This window comes from Bos javanicus, chromosome 10 (genome assembly GCF_032452875.1).
Source record: "Bos javanicus breed banteng chromosome 10, ARS-OSU_banteng_1.0, whole genome shotgun sequence".
Classification (NCBI taxonomy): domain Eukaryota; kingdom Metazoa; phylum Chordata; class Mammalia; order Artiodactyla; family Bovidae; genus Bos; species Bos javanicus.
The window spans coordinates 35,288,301-35,312,708 of NC_083877.1; the positions used below are offsets into that span (position 1 = coordinate 35,288,301).

The 24,408-nt window shown below is 41.6% G+C and overlaps 1 protein-coding gene across 3 annotated transcripts in view; it reads left to right on the top strand.

The window, feature by feature from the left end:
- The window catches only part of EIF2AK4 (eukaryotic translation initiation factor 2 alpha kinase 4), a 97,296-nt gene that overhangs the window by 37,767 nt on the left and 35,121 nt on the right, over positions 1-24,408 (top strand). For all 3 annotated transcript variants that reach the window (XM_061430729.1, XM_061430727.1, XM_061430728.1), the window contains exons 10-20: positions 2,612-2,718; positions 3,308-3,465; positions 7,138-7,565; positions 8,229-8,298; positions 10,404-10,487; positions 12,521-12,643; positions 14,170-14,274; positions 16,384-16,441; positions 17,182-17,261; positions 21,033-21,134; positions 22,488-22,541. In XM_061430729.1, coding sequence (XP_061286713.1) covers positions 2,612-2,718; positions 3,308-3,465; positions 7,138-7,565; positions 8,229-8,298; positions 10,404-10,487; positions 12,521-12,643; positions 14,170-14,274; positions 16,384-16,441; positions 17,182-17,261; positions 21,033-21,134; positions 22,488-22,541 — 1,369 coding nt within the window. The remainder of the gene's footprint in view (positions 1-2,611; positions 2,719-3,307; positions 3,466-7,137; positions 7,566-8,228; positions 8,299-10,403; positions 10,488-12,520; positions 12,644-14,169; positions 14,275-16,383; positions 16,442-17,181; positions 17,262-21,032; positions 21,135-22,487; positions 22,542-24,408) is intronic.

The following is a 24,408-nucleotide window of genomic DNA, read 5'->3' on the forward strand; positions in this document are numbered from 1 at the left end:
AGTTCTATGCTGTCAGTTTTGAACTTGAGATCAGCACCATTTCTTACTCTGTTAATAATATGGTTGTCCTTTAGATTGAGTCATATATTTCTCTGTCTTCCTAGAGTGGTTTGATAGACCTCTTATTTAAGAAGCAGACGTACAGTATTGTTTTACTACGTTTGCTGTCTAACCCCAGTTAACAACAAAAAACCATTCCCAGACAAGCGTAGAAGCATTTCATTTGTAGTTACATTTTTACTTATTGGTGAACACCCTTTGAAGAAAGGTTTTGTTTCACATCAATCTCTGTGATAGGATAGAGCCCAGAGTCAAAGCCAGACAGCTCAGTTCATATTCTACTTTTATCCCTCACTGGTTGAGTGACTTGAACTCCCTACTCTGAGTCTTTTCCTCCAAAAGACAGGGATAATAGCAAATAACATAACAAGACACCTAAGGATGGAAAGCACCTAAGGATGGGGACTGGTTGCCAGGAGAACCAACCACTTGATTTAGGGTTTGAAAGTTTCAGTCCTACCCCCAGCCTCTGTGGAGAGGGGAGGGGCTAGAGGTTGAATGGATCACCAATGGCCAGTGATTTAATTGTTCATGGCTACGTAGTGATGCCTTCGTTAAAAACCAAAAAGACAGGATTCAGAGAGCTTCCAGGCTGGTGAACACACAGAGGTGATGGGTGGGTGGTGGCCCAGGGAGGGCAAGAAGTTCCAAGCCCCTTGCCCTCTGCATCTCTTCCAGCTGACTGTTCCTGAGTTATATATAGCCTTTTACGTTAAGCTGATAAACTAGTAACTAAAATGTTTCTGAGTTCTGTGAGCTGCTCTAGCAAGTTAGTTGAACCCAAGGAGGAGGTCATTGGAATCTCCATTCCATTGGTAGCCCATTGGTCAGAAGCACAGGTGACAACATGGACTTGTTACCGGTGTCTCAAGTCAGGGTAGGGAGGGAAGTCTCATTAGACTGAGCCCCTAACCCCTGGGATCTGATGCTCTCTCCAGGTAGATAGTGTCAGAATTGAGTTGAGCTGTGTGACACCCAACTGGTATTGGGAAATTGCTTCTTGGTGTGGGGATACACCCTCGCCTCAGTAAAATCGGGTGCAAAATCTTTTATGTAATCAAATGAAGAAAGCAGTTGATGAAAAATATGTACAGGATGATGTCATTTTTTTAAACTCTGTTCACAAATTAAAACTATATCTTTTGTTTGAATGGTTGTCCAAGACTTTATCCTTATCAGTAATTTTTAATATTTGCAAGGAGAAAGTATTCACATGTTAATGATGTAATTAAAAGTTAATTTTTAATTTAGGGGACAATACAGTATCTTTTACATGCTTTTATTGCAATCTTTTCTTCCCTCTCAAGAATGAAATTAGGAGTGCTGTACTTTTCAGTACTGTGCCATGAGAAAACTAAATATTACCTTTTATAGTAGTTGCTGTCACCACTTCATATGTGTAGATTTAAGTCCATAATTCACAATGATGATTGATTGTTTTAAATACCTTTTTATAATTAGGGCCACGTGCTACCAAGCAGTGCTACTTGGGTCATTGTTATGAAAGCCAAGCAGCTTATTGGATTAGTTAGAACAGTGATTCTCAGACTTTCTCTTGGATTGAATCCACCTGGAGAGCTTGTTAAAGCACAGATTACAGCCCAACCCCCTGTAGTTGCTGGTTTACTAGGACTGGGATAGAAAATGTGTAGTTCTAACAAATTTCCCAGGTGATACTGACACTGCTGTTCGAGGGGCCCCACTTTGAAAAACACTGGCTTAAAGGTATGGTTTGTTTTCATTATTAAACAAATTGTTTGTTAGAACATTAAACATTAAACAGAAAGGCTCAAGGAATGATAATTAAAAGAAACCAGGTGGTTATATGGGCTTCCCAGGTGGCTCAGTAGGTAAAGAATCTGCCTGCAATGTGAGACATAGGAGACACAGTGTAGGGAAGATCCCCTGGAGGAGGGCCACTCACTCCAGCATTCTTGCCTGGAGAATCCCATGGACAGGGGAGCCTGGCGGGCTAGAGTCAATAGGATCGAAAAGAGTCAGCCACAACTGAAGTGACTGGGCACATACACAGGTGATAGAGTGTGGGACTTTTGAAAAGTTGTTCTTAATTGTTACCAGCATACTTCAAACTGTGATGAATGGGCCGCATCTGAAGTTTGTCATATTGGGCCCCAAGCCTGCATCAGCTAGCGTCTGATTTGCTTTTCCTTTGGGAACTCTTATGACTGGTCCCCAGAAAGGCTTAGTGTAGCATGGCAGGTCATTAAGCTATTAGTGGGAGTGAAAGTTCATAACCTACTTGTGCTATCTTATCCTAGACTTTTAAAAATATTAAAAAATCAGTCAGTCTCCTGGCCTCTAGAGACTACTTTTTTTTATTCTCCCACTTATGCAGCCTGGTGCTTAGCATATAAATCCTGCAAGAATGTTTATTAAATTAAATTCACTTAGGGACACATTTTGGTCTGCAAGTAATGTGATTTCTCTAATGTGTATCTTTGAAAGATACACCCATAATTAAAAGCCTTGGATTACTTTATTTAGCATTTATTTTGTGCATTGCTGAGATTCTTTTTTCCCTCTCATTGAGGTGTGTCTGCTTAGATGACAAGGAAAGATGGAGTCCTCAGCAGTTGTTAAAACACAGCTTTATAAATCCTCAGTCTAAAATACCTTTACTGGAACAAAGTCCCGAAGGTGAGTCTGTTACCATTCTTTTCTGATAGCCTATTTAACATAAATTATTTTGAAAGGCTACATAAACCTAAGACTGGAAAGGACTGCATGGATCATTTATTTTATCTATTTTATGCTGAGTTATACGTAGATCCATTCATTGGTTGTGTCTTGTGTACATGGAGGTATTTGGCCATCCTGGTTTTTCACATCCCCTCTGATGGAATGTCTGGCAGCACAGCCTCTTCATGTGGATTCTCCCTTATCATGTCAGCCTCACTGCCGTGGAACTAGATTTCCCTGCTGTTACTCGAGTAGCAGATGAAAGAGCCTCAGTGGAGACTGGGATGATCAAGACACCTGGGTTTGACTCCTGGCTCTGTTGCTCGGTCATTTCTTTACCCTCAGTTACCCCTCCCTGTAGACTTGGGCTAATTAAATATTTCTACCTACTTTAAGGAATACGAGGTGAGGAAAGTACTAAAGGGTCAGCCAGGTAAGAGGTACTTTTAAAAGCTCCTCGGCCGGGGCCCCTTCCCCCCATGCTTGCATCGTGGTTGGATATTGCAGCTCTTCCTCTATTTTCGTTGCCTCTCTTGTTTTATCTCAGATTCTGGAGGACAAGATTATGTGGAGACTGTCATTCCTAGCAACCAGCTACCCAGTGCTGCATTCTTCAGTGAGACCCAGAGACAGTTTTCCCGCTATTTCATTGAGTTTGAAGAATTACAGCTTCTCGGCAAAGGAGCTTTTGGAGCCGTCATCAAGGTGTGATATAGAGTTGTCCCCAGCCCCTTTTAGAGCCCTTTCCCTGATCCATCTCTGTAGAGGTAAGGATTTCTATTTTGAGGGTAGGGAGGAAAGTGAATACAACTATTTGAAACAATGATCATCTTCCCCTTAATGTAGTTAAAGGCTTTATTTAAAGTTACACTAGACACATTAAGAATGCATCGTTCCTCTTCCCTTGCTCGATGCAGTGCATTAACATGATAAATAGATAATTGTAACAGCCCCTCAAGTGGAATCAAGACATCTGCGTGAAGAATGTTGTTGTGTGCTTTGCTTCAGAAAGAAGATTGTTCTCTTTTTCTCCCATTTGCTTTTAGAGTCGCTGTAGCTAAGAGAGTTACAAGGTTAGAACTGAGATGGAATTCAAACTGGGAAATGGCCCAGATGGTCTTGATGGCTTTTATTTTCCAGCTCTTACCGAGATGGAAAACTAGTGATAGGTTATTAAGGTATGCTGCTCTTAGGTCTTGCCTTCCTCATTCCAGGCTATTTGGGCAACTTTTATTATCAGCTTCCCCTTTAGAGAGAGATTTCGATTCTTTTTTGTGTAATTTAGCTATTTTGTTAGAATTTAACAGACCCAGATTACTGTTATCAAATCCATATGAGAAATACGTCATCTTACCCATAAGAAGGTAGCCCACCATCAGTAGAGCAGATGTCTGTTTAGGATTCTGAGAGTATTATTAAGAAGCTTTGCCTGTCTCACTGTGGAAGGCCTTTTACACTGAAAAAAGAAGCAAACGAGTTTTTCTGTAGTAATCAGGGACAGAAAGACAAACTTCAGCAAGTTTTCCAAAAAACAAAGTCATAATATCATGGAAAATTTTCAACTTTTTTCTTGAAAGTATAGATATTAGATGACTAAATAAATCTGCTTTGGGCAGATTTATTCTGATCAGGTAATCACAGTTATTTTTAAGAGGAGTGGATGATTGAAATATATATTACCCTTTTAACTCACATCATAATTTTGATCTGCTTCTTTAACTTCTTAATATTTAGATACTTCAATGCAAAACATGATCAAACTTCATTTCCTTATAAGTACTTAAAAATGATTATTGTTGTTGTTGTTCAGTTGGTAAATTGTGTCCGACTCTTTGCAGCCCCATGGACTGTAGCACGCCAGGCTTTCCTATCCTTCACTACCTTCTGGAGTGATTAGTAAACTCATATAACAAAAACATTTTAGTAATTTAAGCCCCGTGTTTTTCCTATGGTTTCTCACTATGAGAACCTCACAGCCCTCACACCCCATCCCTATTTTCAGGTTAAGGTAGGGCTTTCTGCTCGGAAGTCTAGAATTTCATTAGCAATTGGAGCCATTACTGTTCATGCACCTCTGCATTTTAATAAATGAATTCCTAAGAGTTCCAGTGTACCGGGCCCCACACCACAGCCAGTGACTCACAGTGTTACCAGACCAAACTTGGGTCAACTCACCCACTCTCAGTAGAGCCAATCTACTAACACCAGGATTTAGTGAGGAAAAGTGCAGGCGCCGAGCAAAGAGTAAAGGTAGCTAATGCCCAAGAGACCCAAACTTCTCGATGGATTCCAGGGAAGCAGCTTTCTATTGGCAAGGTGAAAGAACAGTAGGGTGAGTGATCAGTTCATGGACAGGTCTCTGATTGACATGGTAACAGGGTGGTGTCACAGGACTTAACATCTGAAGTCCTTGGACTCCACCTGGTCTGGGGGGCGACATGCTCATGCTTATCATGCATTTAGTTTCTTCCATCTGGTGGGGGTTTTATTATCTGTAAAACAATTCAAGAATGTGCTTCAGACACTGTTATCTATGTCCTTCAGGAAAGAACTAAAGATTCTGTGACTGCTCTATGGTTGATTCACTTTTTAAATCGTTCCACTTCCCCTGGCCCAACTACTATTTTTTGGTCATTCTGCGTTCACATTCTTTCAGTCATTATTGAGCAGCCTTTTGTGACTCAGGAGAGACCTGGGAGACTAAAGCTTTTCTACAAACAAGAGGCAGGCTGGGCACATCGTGGCTGATTTATCCCGGGAAGGTCCTATGGAGCCCTGCTTGGTTACATAGGTGGTATGTGTGATATATACTGAGACATAAGGTTGAAAGTGCCAAAACTTCCCACCATCCTCCTGTCTATTAACATGGCAGTAAAAGGGCTGTCATTTTTGGAGTGCACATTCCCTACGTGAGGCTTGTGGTAGGTGGCTCACAAACCTTGTCTTTTAATCTTGTGATGTTCTTACAGAATAGATATTATCCCATTTCCCAGATGAGGGAACTGAGGCTCAGAGAAGCTATTTCATTTGCCTGAGGTTACATGCATCACTAAGAGATATCAACCAGCATTCAGACTGACCTATTTTACTAAAAAACATCTTTTGTACCACTGTTTTCATACCCCCAAAAAAGATCATCTGAAACTCATTTTTATAGTGTTCCTTTCTCATTCCTAAAAGTAGTTTTGGTATAGAAAATTGAAGCCCATGAGCCAAGCAAGAGAATGATGCTATCTTTTGTAACCAACTAGTTTTTCCTTCTGCTATGGGCAAGTTGTTAGTTTTTATCACTTTAGTTGACCTGCATGGTTGGGATTGGAATGTTCAGAAACAAAATTTTGAATAAAATTCTTCAGTCAATTCAATTGCATAGTGAAACTGCCCAGAATAAGGATGCCTGTATGTAATATATGGAGATTTGCCTTTGAAATGTTTTCTTGTATTTTTCTTTTATTCTTAATTGTATTGTTCTAGTCCCTACATAACATCAATTGTAAATCTTCAATCTAGTAATAAAAATCAATGGGCAGTAAATGTGTTATTGCCAGTTACTTTTATTAATATTTACTGAACACTTTTCTCTGTGAGGCCTTGATACAGGCGCTTCACTCACATCACTTCATTTAATCTTCAGTTACCTTTGAGGTAAGGACAGTGGTATAAGTTCCATTTTATAGTTTAAAAAAATGAGTTTCAAGGCAATTGTCATTTGCCCAAATTCTTTATAAGCTGATGTTTAGAATTTGCATGCAGGTCTGTTAAAACTATTGGAGTTTACTTTGTTTTTAGTGACTTTAAGTGTAAAAAAAAATATTGGAAAGAAACCAAAATCAACTTCTAAAACTTTATACTGAGTTTATAAAATAGTTTTTTAAAAACAAAGTTGGAAAAGCAACAAGGCTTATTTGGAAATGTAGATAGCAGATGTGATATTGGCAAGGCAGGGATGTAATTGTGAATAAATTAAAATGAAGATTATGAATTCCCGAGTAGTCCAGTGGTTAGGACTCCATGCTTCTACTGCAGGGAGTATGTATTCCATCCCCTGTGCCATGAATCCTGCCTGCCATGGTGTGCGCCAGCCCCTTCCCCCGCCAAAAAATGGCTAATACGGTAAAATGGATACTATGTTTTTCCTCAGAGTCTCCTAGCAAGCTAAATATATCTAGCTTGGGGTGAGATGTTTTCTAAGTTTTTGGCAGTCACTACTTTGTTCAGCCTAAGAGCTTCAGATGTGTGGTCCTCGACTGTAGCTGTGGATTCTGGCTAAGGGGTTCCCCTTGCGAGGGGCGGGCTGGTGCAGTAGGAATGCCAATCCATGTGCGGTTCCGAGTGGCTGACCTGCTGGACCCCTCTTCCTTCCGTTCCGCGCGGCAGGTGCAGAACAAGCTGGACGGCTGCTGCTATGCGGTGAAGCGCATCCCCATCAACCCGGCCAGCAGGCACTTCCGCAGGATCAAGGGCGAGGTGACGCTGCTGTCGCGCCTCCACCATGAGAACATCGTGCGTTACTACAATGCCTGGATCGAGAGACATGAGCGGCCGGCGTGCCCGGCGACTCCACCCCCGAACTCGGGGCCCCAGGCCCAGGACGGGCAAGCCTTAGCCCAGCCAGCGGGCGACAGCGACCCGGACGGCCCGGGCAGTGTGGAGGCGGCCGCGCCGCCGCCCATCCTCAGCAGCTCGGTGGAATGGAGCACGTCCGGCGAGCGCTCGGCCAGCACCCGCTTCCCCGCCGCCGGCCCAGACTCCAGCAGCGACGAGGACGACGACGAGGAGCAGGGCGTCTTCTCACAGTCCTTCCTGTAAGAGCTCCCTGCGCATCCTGCGTCCCTACCAGGCCCAGGCAGGGGAAGGGGGACTAGGTGGGAAATACAGTCCTGTAGACCATGTGGGGATACATGTACATGGAACTTATTTTAGAGAGGAACCGAATTCAGTCCTAAGATTTTTTTTATACCACCTGCTATCTTCAAGAGATCTCCAGAACTCAAGTCCTGAAAGAAGGAAAAGTAGAAACGTCTTCCAATTCTTCTTGTTAATACATTTAATAGGATTTTTAAGAGTATTCTTTTTAGCTTCTAACTCTGGAAATAAAGGAACTAATTTGGAGTCTTGATATGGGGCCTACTGCAGTTCTAAAAACGGTTGCTGCTGCTGCAAAGTCTCTCCAGTCGTGTCTGACTCTGTGTGACCCCATAGACAGCAGCCCACTAGGCTCCTCTGTCCCTGGGATTCTCCAGGCAAGAATACTGGAGTAGGTTGCCATTTCCTTCTCCAATTCAGAACCAATAATTAATGGTCCTAAAATAAATTTTAATTCATCTCAGAATCCATCCTAGTTATTTACATTCCTGGTTTTATTTCGTTGTATCTGATTGGATGCAGTTTATTATGACCTCTAGCTATTGAATTATATATAACAGGGAATTTGGTTTCTTTAGTCTTTCTCTAATTCTCTTTTTAAGACCTGCTTCAGATTCTGACAGTGATATCATCTTTGACAATGAAGATGAGAACAGTAAAAGCCAGAATCAGGTAAATATATAAATGGAAGTGATACTATTTTATTCTTCATGGGATGGGGACATAGCAAATGTTTGACGTTATACACCTCAAGTAAAATAGTAAAGCCTTAATCTGACATGCAAATATAGAAACTGTCAATTTATAAAGCACGATTATTTAAAATATGCTACCCATGTGATTACTTATATGTCTTAATTTATCCACAAAATAAAACATGCCTGCTTTTAGAAGAAGGGAATAAATTGACATGCTGAGTTTTTTGTTTTGCTTTGCTTTTAGTGAAAACCATTTCCTAGAGGACTTGGGGAAACATTATGTGGTTGGGAATGAGGGTTGAATGCAAATTATTTGGGGAAATAAACAGCCTAATTGTGGAGTTATGTGGGTCTCTCTCACATCAGTTAATCTTGATGATTTACTCTCATAAACCATCCTCTAGAACAGTGTTTTAGCACTGTAGGTCATGATCCTGTAACAGGTTATAAAATCAGTTTCAAGGATTACAACCAGGTTCATTTTATTTTCAGTGCTATAAGAGGAGTATAGAATGCAAAATGCATAACACTACTAAAAGTAAACTGTTCACAGAACTTGTCTCTTATGGTATCATAAAATACAACATGGTCTGAAAGATTTGAAAACACTGCTTTAAGCCTTGGACCCCACTCAGTTCTGTGTCTTCCTCCACCCAGGCCAGCAGAGCCCCTCAGTGCTGATGACTTGGAGTTCAGGGTGAGGCTTTGTGATCTCTAGAGCTGTCAGTAGTTGCTAGAGAAAGCTTCTGTAGCTGGGGACTGGATACAGTGACTTTATTACCAAAAATAAAAATTGTTACAAGCAGGATGCATTCACAGTAGATAAAGGGAAGTCTACACATAGACTCTCTTAGATAAGCAGTTAAATTGGTCTGAATGAAGTTTGAATGCATTAGCCAGCATTTTTTGTAAGTACTTCTCTTTTCTATTAAAATCCCCCTTAAACCCCTGAGGAAGTTTAAGGAATAACAGCATAAGTAGTCTAAGCTAACTGCTTTGGTTTTAGTATTAGTTATGCATTTAATTATTACGGGGGCACCAAATTTACAATTCTGGCTTTGCTCAAGTAAGTGAGATATCCCATGGGGCACTCTAATTGATGGGTAGAGGCCTCTAAGAGATTAACAATTTTCTACAGATAATCCCTAGAATAAATAAATAATTCAAGAGTAGAATTTGGAGAATTCCCTGGTGATTCAGTGGTTAGGACTCTGAGCTTTCACTGCTGAGGGGCGTATTCAATCCCTGGTCAAGAAACTAAGATCCACCTCCACCCACTCCCCCCCACAAAAAAAAAGAGTAGAACTTCATTGTTTCCATAACAGGTTATTTTTCCTTTAATAAATAAAACATTGAAAAATGTTTCCACACAAAAAAATGCAAATCAGAACCAGTCAAATCCTACCTAATATTTTTTCATACTTGGGGGTAGGAAAGAGTACTGTGTCTTTTAGAAGAAGAAAGACTTTTTTTTTTGAAGGGACATGAGTTAGAAAAATAGCTGTAGGGGACAACCGTGTGAAAAAGTGGTATGGGGGATTGGTCACCCTAAGTGGCAGCTGGGTGGTGGTTCTTTAGTGCTATAGCCAAGGGCAGTGTCCCATTTGGTAACATGATCATATTTAAATTGTTTTAGCTAAAGATGGATTTCTCATCTTCTGTTTCCAAAGTAAGCCTACCATCAAAAGTGACATTCCAGTAAAACTGCAGCCTTAAAATATAAACCTGTATACATTCTACCCCTTCTTACCCATAGGAAGATATCAGTGGTAAGAAGAAATTGACTTCGAATCTTTCTTTGGATTGTGCACCTTTAATACCTATTTCCTGTTGTCCCTTTCATTGTCCTGTACAGTAACAGACCTATAAACTATGCGTTAGATTCTGGTATTGGCAAAGTTGCCTGTTAAGTGCAGTGAGCATCAAAAAGGACAGTGGTTGTTCTGCTCACTGACCTACCCTCCAAGGCAGCATGATGGCCGGGTATGTGGTAGGGTGAGCATAGACGACTTGGTGACAGTAATGACCTTGTTTCATTTCAGCCTCGTTTTGAGCTCTCTCGTGTTCCTCTTGTGTTAGGATGAAGATTGCAATGGAAAGAACAGTTGTCATGAAAGTGAGCCACCAGCAACCACCGAGGCTGTGCACTACCTCTACATCCAGGTGAGGCCCTGGCACACAGCTCAGTGACTCAGCAACTCCCAGCAGTTGCTGGTGAGTAGGTTTTGGGAGATGAGAGTAAGAGAGCGAGCAGAAGAGGGCTCAGCAGCACTGCCAGGGATGAACTGGCCAGAGAGGATTGCAGAATGGAGGCCCTTTCCATCAGCCTTGAACCCGAGCTCTCTGGTACCAGAGCAACAGACAGCATAAGGCAGTGGTTTCCAATTCTAAGCTCACCTGGATTGTGGAAGTTCACATCCTGGATCCACCAGTCACAGCTATGTGAGCTCAGGCAAAGTTCTTCAGCATCCCGTGTCCCAGGACGCTGGGACATTTAATCACCTGTAATTTAATTTAATCACTTATAAATTAAATAATAGCAGGTACCTTAATGATTTGGCTTCCCTGGTAGCTCAGAGGTTAAAGCGTCTGCCTGCAGTGCGGGAGACCTGGGTTCAATCCCTGGGTTGGGAAGATTCCCCTGGAGAAGGAAATGGCAACCCACTCCAGTATTCTTGCCTGGAGAATCCCATGGACGGAGGAGCCTGGCGGGCTACAGTCCATGGGGTCACAAAGAGTCAGACACAACTGAGCGACTGAACTGAACTGAACTAATGACTTGTGAGGAATAAACATAGTAATGTGTGTAAAGTAATTAGAACCATACCCGAGGCCACAGGCGCTTGACTGCACACGTACAGAAATTCTATTTTGTCTAACAAGTTAAATCTGGGCAAGTAAGTTACGAGGCATGTAACATCCTCGTGTGCACAGAAGACACACCAGCCTGGCTTTAGGAAAGTGGCTTGTCCTGGAACCCCTGAGGGATAGGAGAACCAGCTCCAGTGAGGCATTGCTAAAGGTAAGCCTATAGGCTTTGTCCTGCTCCCTCTCCCAAGGGCCACATTCTGGACAGTGGGAGCCTGCCAGCAGAGGGACAGCCACAAACCAAAGAGGAAAACGTGCCTCTGGCCCAAGAGAACAGGACTGTGGGTCATTATTAGTGTTTTCAATCACATCTGCAAGAGGCAGATCTTTAAATGTGAGATTCAGTACTATGCCAAAGAAGGAACCCTCAGACAGTGTAATGTTTCAAAAGAGGTTAGTTAGGTGGCTACTTTACAGAAGTTGCAGCTGGTTTTAGGTTTTTCCTAACATAAATCACTCACACTCATGGTAAAATGTTTGTTTCCCAAACTGCTAACTATTGAGTAGCTTCTCCATTCCAGGTACTCTCTAAAGAGTTACAGTGAAGCGAAAGTGTGTAAGGGAGGTGTGTGAAGTGCAGGTACCAGCATGGTGTGGGAGGCAGAGGCCCTCTGGAAGACAAGTCAGAATTTGTAGATATCATTCTGAGCCTGGGAGGGTATTTCTCTCTTTTAAAATGACATGTTCCTCTCTTTAAAAGCAACAACAAAAAAATCCTTCATGAGAAATCTCAACTTTGATGCTAGTTTGAAACATACAGTCTAGTTTCATAAATCAAATGCTATATGTTGATCTAGGACTTAAATGACATTGCCTTGTTTTCTGACAGATTAATACAGTCAAGCAGGATGAGATAGAGCCCTTTCTTGAATATTTGGATATTTACAGAGTTTTACTCTAGACTTGAAGGCCGTTGTCATTAATTTAATGTACAGATGAGAGAAGCTAGTGACATCATTGAATTACTAATTAGCCCTTCTTGAAAATGTGGGCTTGGAAATGATCTTGTAAAACTAAATAAAATTTTATATAATTCTAACTGTTTTCGTATTACTTGTGACAAGGCTTTTAAAGTCTTTATTTTTTAATAAACAATAATATGAAAAATAAGAATGATTTTGTTGGAGTGCTAAGAGTATGCTTCTTCCCCCCAGTTTTTTTTTTTTTTAACACTGTTGGTTTCTTTTTTAATTAAAAAAAGATAAGCCTTTCCTATAAGTACTTAAAATCTGTGGTACATGTTTTAAAACACAGGATTACACTAATTGCCATTGTTCTCCTTGACTGAAACTGTCATCAAATCCTGCCTGGTTCGTTCTTATCTATAGATGGAGTACTGTGAGAAGAGCACTTTACGAGACACCATTGACCAGGGACTGTATCGAGACACCGTCAGGCTCTGGAGGCTTTTCCGAGAGATTCTGGATGGATTGGCTTATATCCATGAGAAAGTAAGCTTGGCACCATTTCACATCTGAAATACTTCACATAAAATTTATAACAAAAGTAAATATGAAACTTGAGAAAAACTGAAATAGTGGGAAAATTATGGGTATTTTGAAATAAATCTATTTTTACAGGAAATAGAACATACCAAAAGGTAAGAAAATAGCATAAAACCTCTCAGTTCAGAGAAAACACTGAAGGATAGGACAGGGGTCAGCAAATTATGGCGCAGGAGCCCTCGCCACTTGTGTTCATCCTGTGAGCTAAGGACAGCTTTTACAGTTTTAAGTGGTTGTAAAAAAGATCGAAAGAAGGGTAATATCTCATGACACCTGAAAATCCTGTGAAGTTCAAGCGTGTGTCCCTTAGTCACTTTATGCTGCATCCTGGCCGCGACAGCTTATGTGATGCCTGTGGCTGTGCTTGTGCTGCTGCTGTACAGTAGGTAGTTGCAGCAGAGCCTGTGTGGCCCATAAAACCTGAAAGATTTATTATCTGACCCTTTACAGAAAAAGTCTGCCAGCCTCTGGGTTAGGTGGAAATATTCAAACAAATATGGAAGGTGAGGAGGCTTCCCTGAGTGGTTTAGAGAAAGTGAGAGTATGATTGATTCATGCCAAGGTGTGTGATTCTGACTCAGTGCTGCCCTTCCAGAAAGTCATCTAGCAAGAGCAGAGAGGAGACTGAGAACATAGCTTGCCAGGTGTATAAAATGTCACTTTAAAACTAGAAATTGTCATCATGATGTAAATGCTAATGGACCTAGCTTCAGGATGAAACGCAGCTTACGTTTTAAACATGAGATTCTCTAATGCATTAGCATAAATATGTTTTTTTTTTCCCTGTGCCTCAAGTTTCTTTAACCCTAAAATGTTTATACTGTACTATATTTATACTAAAAGACCAGGACTCTAATTTACAGACCCACTCCAGTACTCTTGCCTGAAAACTCCCATGGACGGAGGAGCCTGGTGGGCTGCAGTCCATGGGGTCTCTAAGAGTCGGACACGAGTGAGCGACTTCCCTTTCACTTTCCACTTTCATGCATTGGAGAAGGAAATGGCAACCCACTCCAGTGTTCTTGCCTGGAGAATCCCAGGGACGGAGGAGCCTAGTGGGCTGCGGTCTATGGGGTCGCACAGAGTCGGACACGACTGAAGTGACTTAGCAGCAGCAGCAGCAGCAGCAGTTTATAAATAGAGGAAGAAATGAACATGGTGTTTTTCTCCCTGACCAGAACAGGGAGACATGATGCAGCAGAGAGAAAGATCATTGAAAGTCTGACAGAGGGATGCCGAAGGGAACCGTTTGGATCAGACCTGATCAGGACCACCAGCAGGTTGACTGGGAGAGGGTGGCAAAGGCAGTTGGGAGACATTACAGAGGCCAGACAGCCTAGACTAGCATGGTCTGCAGAAGACGGCCTCATCCGATTTTTATCACTAGGTTGTCCTTTAAAACAAGGAAACAGGAATGATAAAAGCTGTTCTTAGGAAAAAATATTGTTGGTTTCTTTACTCTCTTCCATCAGGGAATGATTCACCGAGATTTGAAGCCTGTCAACATTTTTTTGGATTCTGATGACCATGTCAAAATAGGTGATTTTGGTTTGGCCACCGACCATCTAGCCTTTGCTGTGAGTATTTTTTTATTCAAGTGTGCCTAAAAACGAATGCATGTGCCTTAATTATCCTGTCTTCTAACATTCTCATGAGTTCCCTGAACTCTGCTGTGTGATGCCCAGGACGTATACAAACCTGAAGGGGTGGCTGCAAATTATCTTGCAGACTTTGAGATTGTGAATATGTTTTACTGAGTGCATTCCACTTGAGAGACATACAATTATGAGTTTGTGGGTGATGTTTAGGGCAAAGGCATATAATACTTTATGAAATGATTTGGTATTTTGGTCTACCATGCCAGACACTGGGCAAGATGTTTTACACTCCAGGGACTTTTAACTTAAGGAAATAAGACTCAAAACCCATGAAACATCAGGAGAATGAGTTCTAGACAGCATAAGTCAGAAAGTATTAATGTTATTCACAACATTGTAGTTTAACAAACAAAGCTAAAACAATGTGAGCGAAATAGTCATATAAGATTAAAAGACTGAAAATTTACATATGTTTTTGAGAATAAAGAAACACTGTATAGAGAAAAGAGCATTTCAGATGGGCCTGAAAGGACAGGTGGGAGTCCAGTAGGCTGGGATCGAGGGCAGGGCCTAGTGACACCAGAGTCAGGGGTTCCAGAGAAAAAGAACGGCGTAAGCAAAGGCCCTAGGGTGAGCAGACATGACTGTCGAAGGCCAGCCTGTTGTCTGGTTTGTTGAAACTATGAGGGTGTAGGGGAGCCATGAAAGAAGATGGCTTAAGGTTGGGGATTCTTGGAGGTGATTGAATACTAGGGGAAGAATTTTACTTAACATCATGAGCCAGAGCTTAAGGCACCAAAGTCTGTGGTAAACACAGTTAATTCTAAGGGTGGTCAGAGGAAGAAATTAATGGTGAGAAGGACCAAAGGGGCCAAATTAGAAGGTGATGTTAGAAGGTACAGAGAGGGAGGGGGTGGAAGGGGGACAGTAAGGACTGGGTCCTGACCAGAATGGCAGCGAATTCAGAGTGCGAAGACCAAACGAACGAATTTAATTTGAGGTCTCAGCTTTCGTCTACAGACGGTCTATGTCTGTCGGCTTTAGTCTATAGACAGACATTTAGTCTATGTGTGTCGGCCTTTAGTATATAAGGGCCTCCCCTATAAGGGGGCCTTCCCAGGTGGCACAGTGGTAAAGAATCTGCCTGCCAATGCAGAAAACGAGGGAGATGCAAGTTTGATCCCTGGGTGGGGAAGATCCCCTGGAGAAGGAAATGGCAATTCACTCCAGTATCTTGCCTGGGAAATTCCATGGACAAAGGAGCCTGGCAGGCTACAGTCCATGGGGTCGCAAAGAGTCCAACACAGCTGAGCGACTGAGCACATGCTCGTGAAGTAGATAAGAGCTCAAGCTCTGGATGCCCGCTGCCCTGGGCTAGAAACCTTGGATGAGTTATTTAATTTCCTAGTATCTTTTCTAAAACATGTGCCTAATGTAAGTACCGAATTCACATTTGTCACCACAATTAAAATAAGAATTTAGGTGAGCCCTGGAACAGTCCCCAGCTCTGAGAATGTTACAGCTGTTGTTATCCGTGGCAGTGCTTATACCAGGAATCCATGGAGTGATGACAGAAAACTAGTGATTCAGGTTAATGCAAGACAGCACTGTCACAGATGTAGTGGAGGAGGTGAGGCTCCCTAAGAGGTATTAGCAGCTCTGGAGGGATACATTTGGTGACCAGCCTCTGGGACAGAAGAGTGAAAATTGATCCAGATAAAGTAATAGCAGTGGGAAAGTTAGAAACTGAGTTTATTGTTATTAGTCTTCTTTTACTCTTTCCAGTAAATAGATTCTGTTTTGAAATATGAAAATAAATTAGTTTTGGTAAACTTTAAGGGGTTCTGCCATGAAGGAGGTCTTCATGGCAAGGTGGTGAATTGCCCCTCTCCTTGACCTCGTTGGGTTTCCAGTGAGCCCTACATTAGTAGGCTAACTGAACTAAAAAAATTTATAGCTCAGAAAAGCATTATTACAGTTGTCCTGGATTCTTTGTAGTATCTTTTATTCAGTCTTCATTTAGAAGTGATAATCCATTCCTGTGGAATAAACATTTTAATTTGATATTTGGCTTACTTATATTTTTAGGCTGACGGCAAACAAGATGACACATCAGGAGATCACTTGATTAAATCAGACCCTTCAGGTAAATCCAGAAACTTGTATTTAATTCATGTGTTAATAAGCAGTCCACAAAATTTCCTTTTTTCCCTTTTTTTTTTTAACATACAAAAAGCTGTACATATGTAATGTATACAACTTTGAGGCCTTTTGAGGTACATGCACACTTAGAAAACATCACCATAATCATATCCATCACCTCCAAGTTTCTCCCTGCCCTCTTACTTATTATTACTATCATTACCAATTTTGTGATAAGAATACTTAACAGGACAGTTTTAAATATGCAATACAATATAAAATTTCTCAATTTGAAGCCTGTTTTTCACTTGTTAAGATTTTATTCTAAAGCAAATTATAATTATTCATTAAGTTAACAAAATTATGAACATTCTTTTTTTCCCCTCTTCACTTTATTGATTGTTTTTAAGGACTCTTAAGAAATTAGAGCTTCAATTAGAATAATTTGGTTCTGTGGGCAAGCGGTTATACTGTGACCCCAGGTGGTAATGGGAGATTACCTCATGACCTGGCCTGTCTGAGATCCTCCTGCCTGACACTGCCCCTTTACCACAGCAGAGCCAAGGTATGTGGCCGGCCATCCACGATTTAGGGTTAACAGCTTGGTGAAATGTATGCTGCTGCTTCCTGTGAATAGTGTCAACAGACTGTGTCTCACTCTTAAGAAACTTTTTATTTAATAAAAATTTGCCTTATCTCTAAGTGCTGTTATTAGACACCTTTTCCCTGCCTTCTTCCATGCAGGTCATTTGACTGGGATGGTTGGCACTGCTTTATATGTAAGCCCTGAGGTCCAAGGAAGCACCAAATCTGCATACAACCAGGTAAAAAAAGAAGCTTTGGGGGGAAAAGGAAAGATCAAGAGAGAGAGAGAGAGAGAGAGAAAGAGGAAAGAAAGAGTATGAAGATCACAGCACTGGGGGTTCAGTTACCAGCTGAGATAGCAGGAAACATTCATTCACTCAGTCAGTTCAGTTCAGTCACTCAGTCATGTCCGACTATTTGCAACCCCATGGACTGCAGCATGCCAGGCTTCCCTGTCTATCACCAGCTCCTGGAGCTTGCTCAAACTCATGTCTGTCGAGTCGGTGATGCAGTCCAGCCATCTCATCCTCTGTTGTCCCCTTCTTCTCCTGCCTTCAATCTTTCCCAGCATCAGGGTCTTTTCCAGTGAGTCAGTTCTTCGCATCAGGTGGCCAAAGTATTGGAGTTTCAGCTTCAGCATCAGTCTTTCCAATGAACACCCAGGACTGGTTTCCTTTAGGATGGACTGGTTGGATCTCCTTGCTGTCCAAGTCTGTATCATGTATCTGTTGAGTGCCTGTTCCAGGTAGGACACGTGATGCCCAAAGACAGCGACTGAAGCTGGCACTCTTGCTGCCAAGGAGCTTACAGTCCTTCTGTCCATCTAAAGAAGATTTGAACTAACTGGCCTTGGGCCAGGCCCTGGGAACACAGGGAACAAGGCCATCAACTAATAAGACATCTTATTCCAGCCTTGAGGGGACTTGTCCACTGATGGATGAACCAAACAAGTAAAAATTCTTAAATCACAAACTACGTAAGAACTAAGAAGAAAAGAAATGGGATCCAGTGACCAGAAGACAATAAGGAGCATCGTCTTTAGGTTGACTGATTACAGAAAGCCTCCCCAAGAGGATGGCTATCCTGACAAAAGAGGAAAAGAGGGAGAAATCACAAGAGTTGGGGCCTGGAGCTTGGCTCGGAGGGGAGAGGGATAAGCAGAGGAAACAGCACCTCAGAGAGAAGTGTGTTAGCGTGGGTGAGAGCTGGCATGGCGTGGTGCACTTAGGAAGATCACAAAGAAGGTCAGACTGGCTACAGCAAGGTGAGCCACGGGGGCAAGAGGTGCGAAGCAAAGCTGAGGGGAACGCCAGGGTCAGGTGATGCAGGCCCGCGTGGCCATGATAAGGAGTGAGCAGAGGCAGCCCTGAAGGATCTTGAGCGAGAGAGTTCATTCCACCTGCTGCCGGACACCTTACAGAAATCCAAATGGGGCGGCTGAGCTAGGACTGGAGTGGTGGCAGTAGAGACCAGGTTTGCTGTTTAGTCGCTCAGTCGTGTCCGACTTTTGCAACGCCATGGACTGCAGCACGCCAGGCTTCCCTGTCCTTCACTATCTCCAGAGTTTGCTCAAACTCATGTCGATCGAGTCAGTGATGCCATCCAACGCTCTCATCCTCTCTCACCCCCTTTTCCTCCTGCCCTCAGTCTTTCTCAGCATCATTATCTTTTCCAATGAATCAACTCTTCACATCAGGTGGCCAAAGTATTAGAACTTCAGCTTCAGCATCCAATGAATATTCAGGGTTGATTTCCTTTAGGATTGACTGGTTTGATCTCCTTGCTGTCCACGGGACTCTCAAGAGTCTATTCGAGCACCACAATTTGAAAGCATCAACTCTTTGGCACTCAGCCGTCTTTCTGGTCCAACTCTCACATCCGTACATGACTACGGGAAGAACCATAGCTTTGACTAGATGGGCCTTTGTCGCCAAAGTGATGTCTCTGAAGTGTGCAGATATGAGATACATGTTGGAGGGAATGTGACAGGTTTTCCTAATGGAGTGGGTGTTGGGTGAGGAAAAGGAAGGGAAACAGGACAATACTCAGCTTTCTACCTGGAGCAGCTAGGGGAAGGGTAGTTGACTGAGCTTAGGAACCCTGAAGAAAGACGTGGGAGGTAGAGGAGAGGATGGCAAAGAAAACTGCCTGGGGCACGTTAAGAAGGAAATGCCAGATGAGAAATCCGATTGGAGAGGTCCAGTCTGCTGCTGAAGACTCAAGACTCAAGTTCAGAAGAAAGGTCAAAGTCAGAGGTATAAATTTGAGAGTCACCAGCACACAGATGGGATTTAAAAGCTTGAGCCCAGCTGAGATCACTTAGGGCAAGACCCATAGAGGTAAATTTTTAAAATACATGAGGCAGGCAGTCTGCATCAAAGTGTATTTTCAAGCTTGTGGTGGCAACTCTAGTGTGGGTTTTGATTCTGACAGGGGAGCACCAGGCAGTGACAGAGTGGAGGCGAGGATGAGGGTGTGTAGAGATGGACATGCCCACCCTGAGCGGGGGAGGCACCTTCAGTGTCACCATTCCAGTTTAGCTTTCAAGAGGATAATGGAATCCTTGAAAGGATTTTGGCCTAGCACTTTTCCACCTTTTGAAATGTATCCTAAGGAAACAACCAGGGACAGCCAAAATGATTGGTGTGAAAGAGGCTTGTCACAGCATTGTTTATAACAGGGCGGAATTGTAAGTGTTTAAAAGTAGAGAACTGGTTAAATTATGGGGCTTCCATGTAATTGAATATGTCACTAAAATCACGTTTTAGAAAAATGATATTATAGTATTAAAATATTCTTTTGTGTTAGGAGAATAAAAGTTACAGATGACACTGTGGTTCTAGTTTTAGTGCGTGCGTGCGTGTGTGTGTAGATATTTTTTTAAAAGGCACAAAATGGGTATATCTTAGCCATCAACTGTAAATTTCTTTAGGCAGTGGGGTTATGGATGGTTTCTATTTTATTCTTGGTGCTTTTGTGTATATTCCACGTTTTTCTACAGCTAACGTGTAGGAAATGACAGGATGAATGTTTGTTTTTAAGACTTTGGAGGTCACTGGTTGGAGAGGCTCTCCTACTAATCCTTGAGTCCAACTGCATTCAAGTTTTCCTTGGAAACTGCTTCTGTGCCTGCGTGCAGTGTACCATGAGCAGTCTCACCCTTGGCCTCTTTGTGCTCGGCTGTCACAGGCACAGGACCTTCTGAACATCCTCTTCCCCTTGGCAGCTGCCTACCTGAGACTCTGCACTGACTTGCCTTACCTTCTTTCCTTGTATTTCCATATTTTGTGGGGATTTGTCACACGATCTTTCTGTTGTGCTATGCTTCTGTCCTCATCAGTATGGCTTTGCAATCAGTGGCTGATATTTGCTATCAGATGCAGATTGTGCTGTGTTTTCCTTTTGAGATGATCAGTAAAAAATGCAGTTTTGTTGTCGTGTTGTTTAGTTGCTCAGTCGTAACTCTTTGTGTCCCCATAGATTGCAGCCCACCAGGCTTCTCTGTCCATGGGATTTTACAGGCAAGAATACTGCAATGGGTTGCCATTTCCTACTCCAGGGAATCTTCCCAACCCAGGGAACGCATCTGTGTCTCCATATCTGCAGCATTGCAGGTGGATTCTTTATCACTGAACCACCGCAGAAGCCCTGTAAAGATACAAAGCTAACTCTTTTCAAGATGTCGGTTCTCCTTGCTCTGTAATAATTATTCTCAGTGTGTGGCCAGGGGTTATCTATGTCTGTGGGTAGGGCTGAACCAGTTACAATCAACTTTTAAGAAAAATGTTGAAGTCATGCCAAATATTTTATCATCTAAATATAAAAATATCATCTATATTTTATACTTACAGGTTTGTTTGTTTTTTTATAGGACAGAGTGAATTTTTTCTCGTGTGGTTTATTTTTCACTTAGGTGAACATTATCCCATCTAACAGTGCTCATCCTCTAATTCCCTATTGGATTATGCTTTCATATCTAGGCTCTAAATGTAATTCTTTTTCCTCCTCAGAAAGTGGATCTCTTCAGCCTGGGGATTATCTTCTTTGAGATGTCCTATCATCCCATGGTCACAGCCTCAGAAAGAATCTTTGTTCTCAACCAGCTCAGAGATGTATGTATCAGATGTTTTATTTAGTGCCTCTGTTTCCAGTAACCTGAATCTTAGCATGGACATTAGAATTCAGTGCCGGGTATTTATCTGTTATTTATAATATAGAAAGAGGTTGTCCTGCTATAATTTTCTGTGTTTTCTAATAAATGGAAATTCATCTCAGCTTATGCACTTACAATGATAAGAAACTTACCCCAAATTGATTTATTTGGGGAGATATTGCTAGGTAATCCTTTTTAAAAATATTTTGAGATTTCCTCTTGATTTTAAAACAAAGGAATTTTAAAATTTTGCATAATATCAATATAGTTACAGCAGTGGGAAGGGGTTATAAAGATAGCAAATATTTAGATCTAGAAATTAAAAAGTTCCAGCTGAATGTACCAGATATAATAATGCCTAAAGAATACCACTATGACCAGAAGGTAAGTGGGGTCTGGGGTGAAAATCAGCCACTTGAATTTTTTTCTCAATGAGATCTCCCTCAGTCTTCTTGGGTTTGATCCCTGCCTCTTCCCAAACTAAAAGGGACTAATGTTGGAGTGTGTGAAGTCAAGGGTGCCCATGGGCATCAGCATTAAGATGAGGGGAGAATAGAGTGAGGAAGATTTAGATTCACATATTCCTGTGTAAGAGAGATGAAGACTCTTCCTCTTCCTTCCTAGAGCAGAACCAAGTATGCATGTCTGTTGGTATTAATCACATACAGTGTGACTAAGAATACCCTGTGAGGTATCTCAGGAAGGAGTTTGATAGTTTAACTGCCAGGACAGCGTGGGCAGCTGTGTTCATCATGTATCAGAGGAAACAAAGAGATTACTGTGTCCTTGCCTTGACTTGGAATGCTCTTCATTGGTGAAGTGCCTTTCTTTAGTCTAAAATTCATGTTTGTTGCCTCATTTCAAGAATATCTCAACTGCCAGGTTAATGTTACGATTGAGGTCTTATTTACCAGAAAGGTGAGAAGTTTGAGGGGGTGGGTAGAGATTTTCACGTTGGTTTTTTCTTACTCTGTGTTGACCATTTTGTATTTTTACCTTTGTTTGTTTAATAAGGTTACTCTTGTCTTTCTCTGAAGCCATTAGATGGTAAAATACTTTGCTCTCAAACGAGGTGCTTTCTGTCACCTAGGCTGTCATTTGGGTGAAGTTAGTGTTAAAATAATACGTATGTCCTTGGAAGGATGGACATTGGATTTCAAGATGAGTGTCTTGTCCATCTCCCCTTGTTAGCAAACTTTCATTTCTCTCTTTGATTTTCTTACCTCTGGTGAATAAAATGCTTTCACGTTTTATTGTGAAAATGTGGCAGCCTGCCAAGCACTTGCTGATTTGAATACAATATTTTTTTTAGCCCACTTCGCCTAAGTTTCCAGAAGACTTTGATGATGGAGAGCATACAAAGCAGGTAATTTTCTGATACTTTAATTACTGTGTTCTCACTCTGGAGTTTTAATTACTATTTTTCTTCTTCAATTAGTAATCTTCTGCCACTCATTCTCTTGTGTCGTGGGAACAATGTGGGGGAAAATATCAAAAGATGGAGTACTTAAAATGTATTTAGACTTGAAAAACACTGTAAAAATGCCAAGGGCTGGCATAAAAAATTAACAAACTACAGGGTTCTTTTTTATGATTCCTCATGCTTTTGAAGTACTGTTTGGACCTTTGGCTTAGCTATTGAAGAAAGAGAACACTCTTACAGCTCATTGTTTGAGATAAAGCTTGAAACTTTAAGAAAAAGAAAATACATTTTGAAACTGTAATTTTGTCCTGTCTTATATTGGTTAAAGTAGCTTATATTGTAAAGGGGAAGACTAGACAGTTAGATGGTACAGTAATTTAAACAAAATAATTTTCCCCCATACTGTAAATATATGTGTGTGTGTGTACACGCGCGTGCCTGCTGAGTTGGCTTTAGTTGTGTCTGACTCTTTGCTACCCTATAGACTGTAGCCCGCCAGGCTTCTCTGTGGGTTTTCCAGGCAAGAGCACTGGAGTGGATTGCCATGCCCTCCTCCAAGGAATCTTCCCTACCCAGGGATCGAACCCATATCTCTTAAATCTCTTGCATTGGCAGGCAGGTTATTTACCACTAGCGCAACCTGGGAAGCCCCTATAGTATATGTATGTCAGAGTAAATTATTAGCATCTGGCTAATATGAAGGAATAATCATTAGTGAATTTATTATAGTGCTTCTGGTGTGCCTTTCTTCTTAGTGCTGGCTGTTTGTCTTAGAGGAACCTTCCATGGTTAATACTCTTGTCATGTAGAAGTTTACTCCTTAAACTGATTTCTTAACAATTATAATCAAGGCAGAATCCCTTATTTAAATTTTAATGTTGAGAACAGAAACCTAGCTAGAATATTGCATTAATTTGCTACTTTTTGATTATTGGTTTTGTATCTGGATGGACTTAACTTTTTTAGACTAATTTTCCTCCCCTGTAAAATAGAGATATTAAATATCCTTTATTTTATATTGGTACAAACATCCTATAATTTGGTAGCATTTAACATATGACATTTGTTTATGGTTCGAGGGACCCATTCTGCCTCAAATGTTGAATTAGTGAAGAACCATTAGAAAGTGGCTTCCCAGGTGTCTCAGTGGTAAAGAAACTGCCTGCCAGTGTAGAAGACACAAGTTTTGATTCCTGCATCAGGAAGATCCCCTAGAGGAGGAAGCAGCCACTCACTCCAGTTTTCTTGCCTGGGAAGTCCAATGGACAGAGGAGCCTGGTAGGCTATAGTCCATGGGGTTGCAAAGAATCGGACATGACTGAGTGACTGAGCATACATTAAAAAATACATTGAGTCGTGTTTCTCCTTTTACTAGCTATTATCATTGATCTGAACTGAGTTGTTCCCTGTATTTTTTAGGGTGTCATAAATAAATACTCAAATCATAGCATTTCCCTGTAATGAGGTCAGTCTTATTCAGTATTCCCACATGGTGGCTCCTGTGGTGTTGTAGTTAAACTGCAGACATAAGCACAACTATACATACCATTTCTCAAGACAGTGATTGTCCTCCTAGCACAAGGACTTACTGGGCACCCTGGAGCATTTGCACTTGGGCTGTAGAAACTTAACCAGATAAAACCATATATAAACTTAACCTTATATAAACTGTGTAAACTTAACCACCACAGCCACTGCCGCTGCTGCCTTCCATATCACATTGTTGCTTTTTATCTGCAAGAAGGCAGCATAGAAAATGCTTATTGACTGAGTATAACAGTTACTGCCACATACAGAAATTAAGTATTAC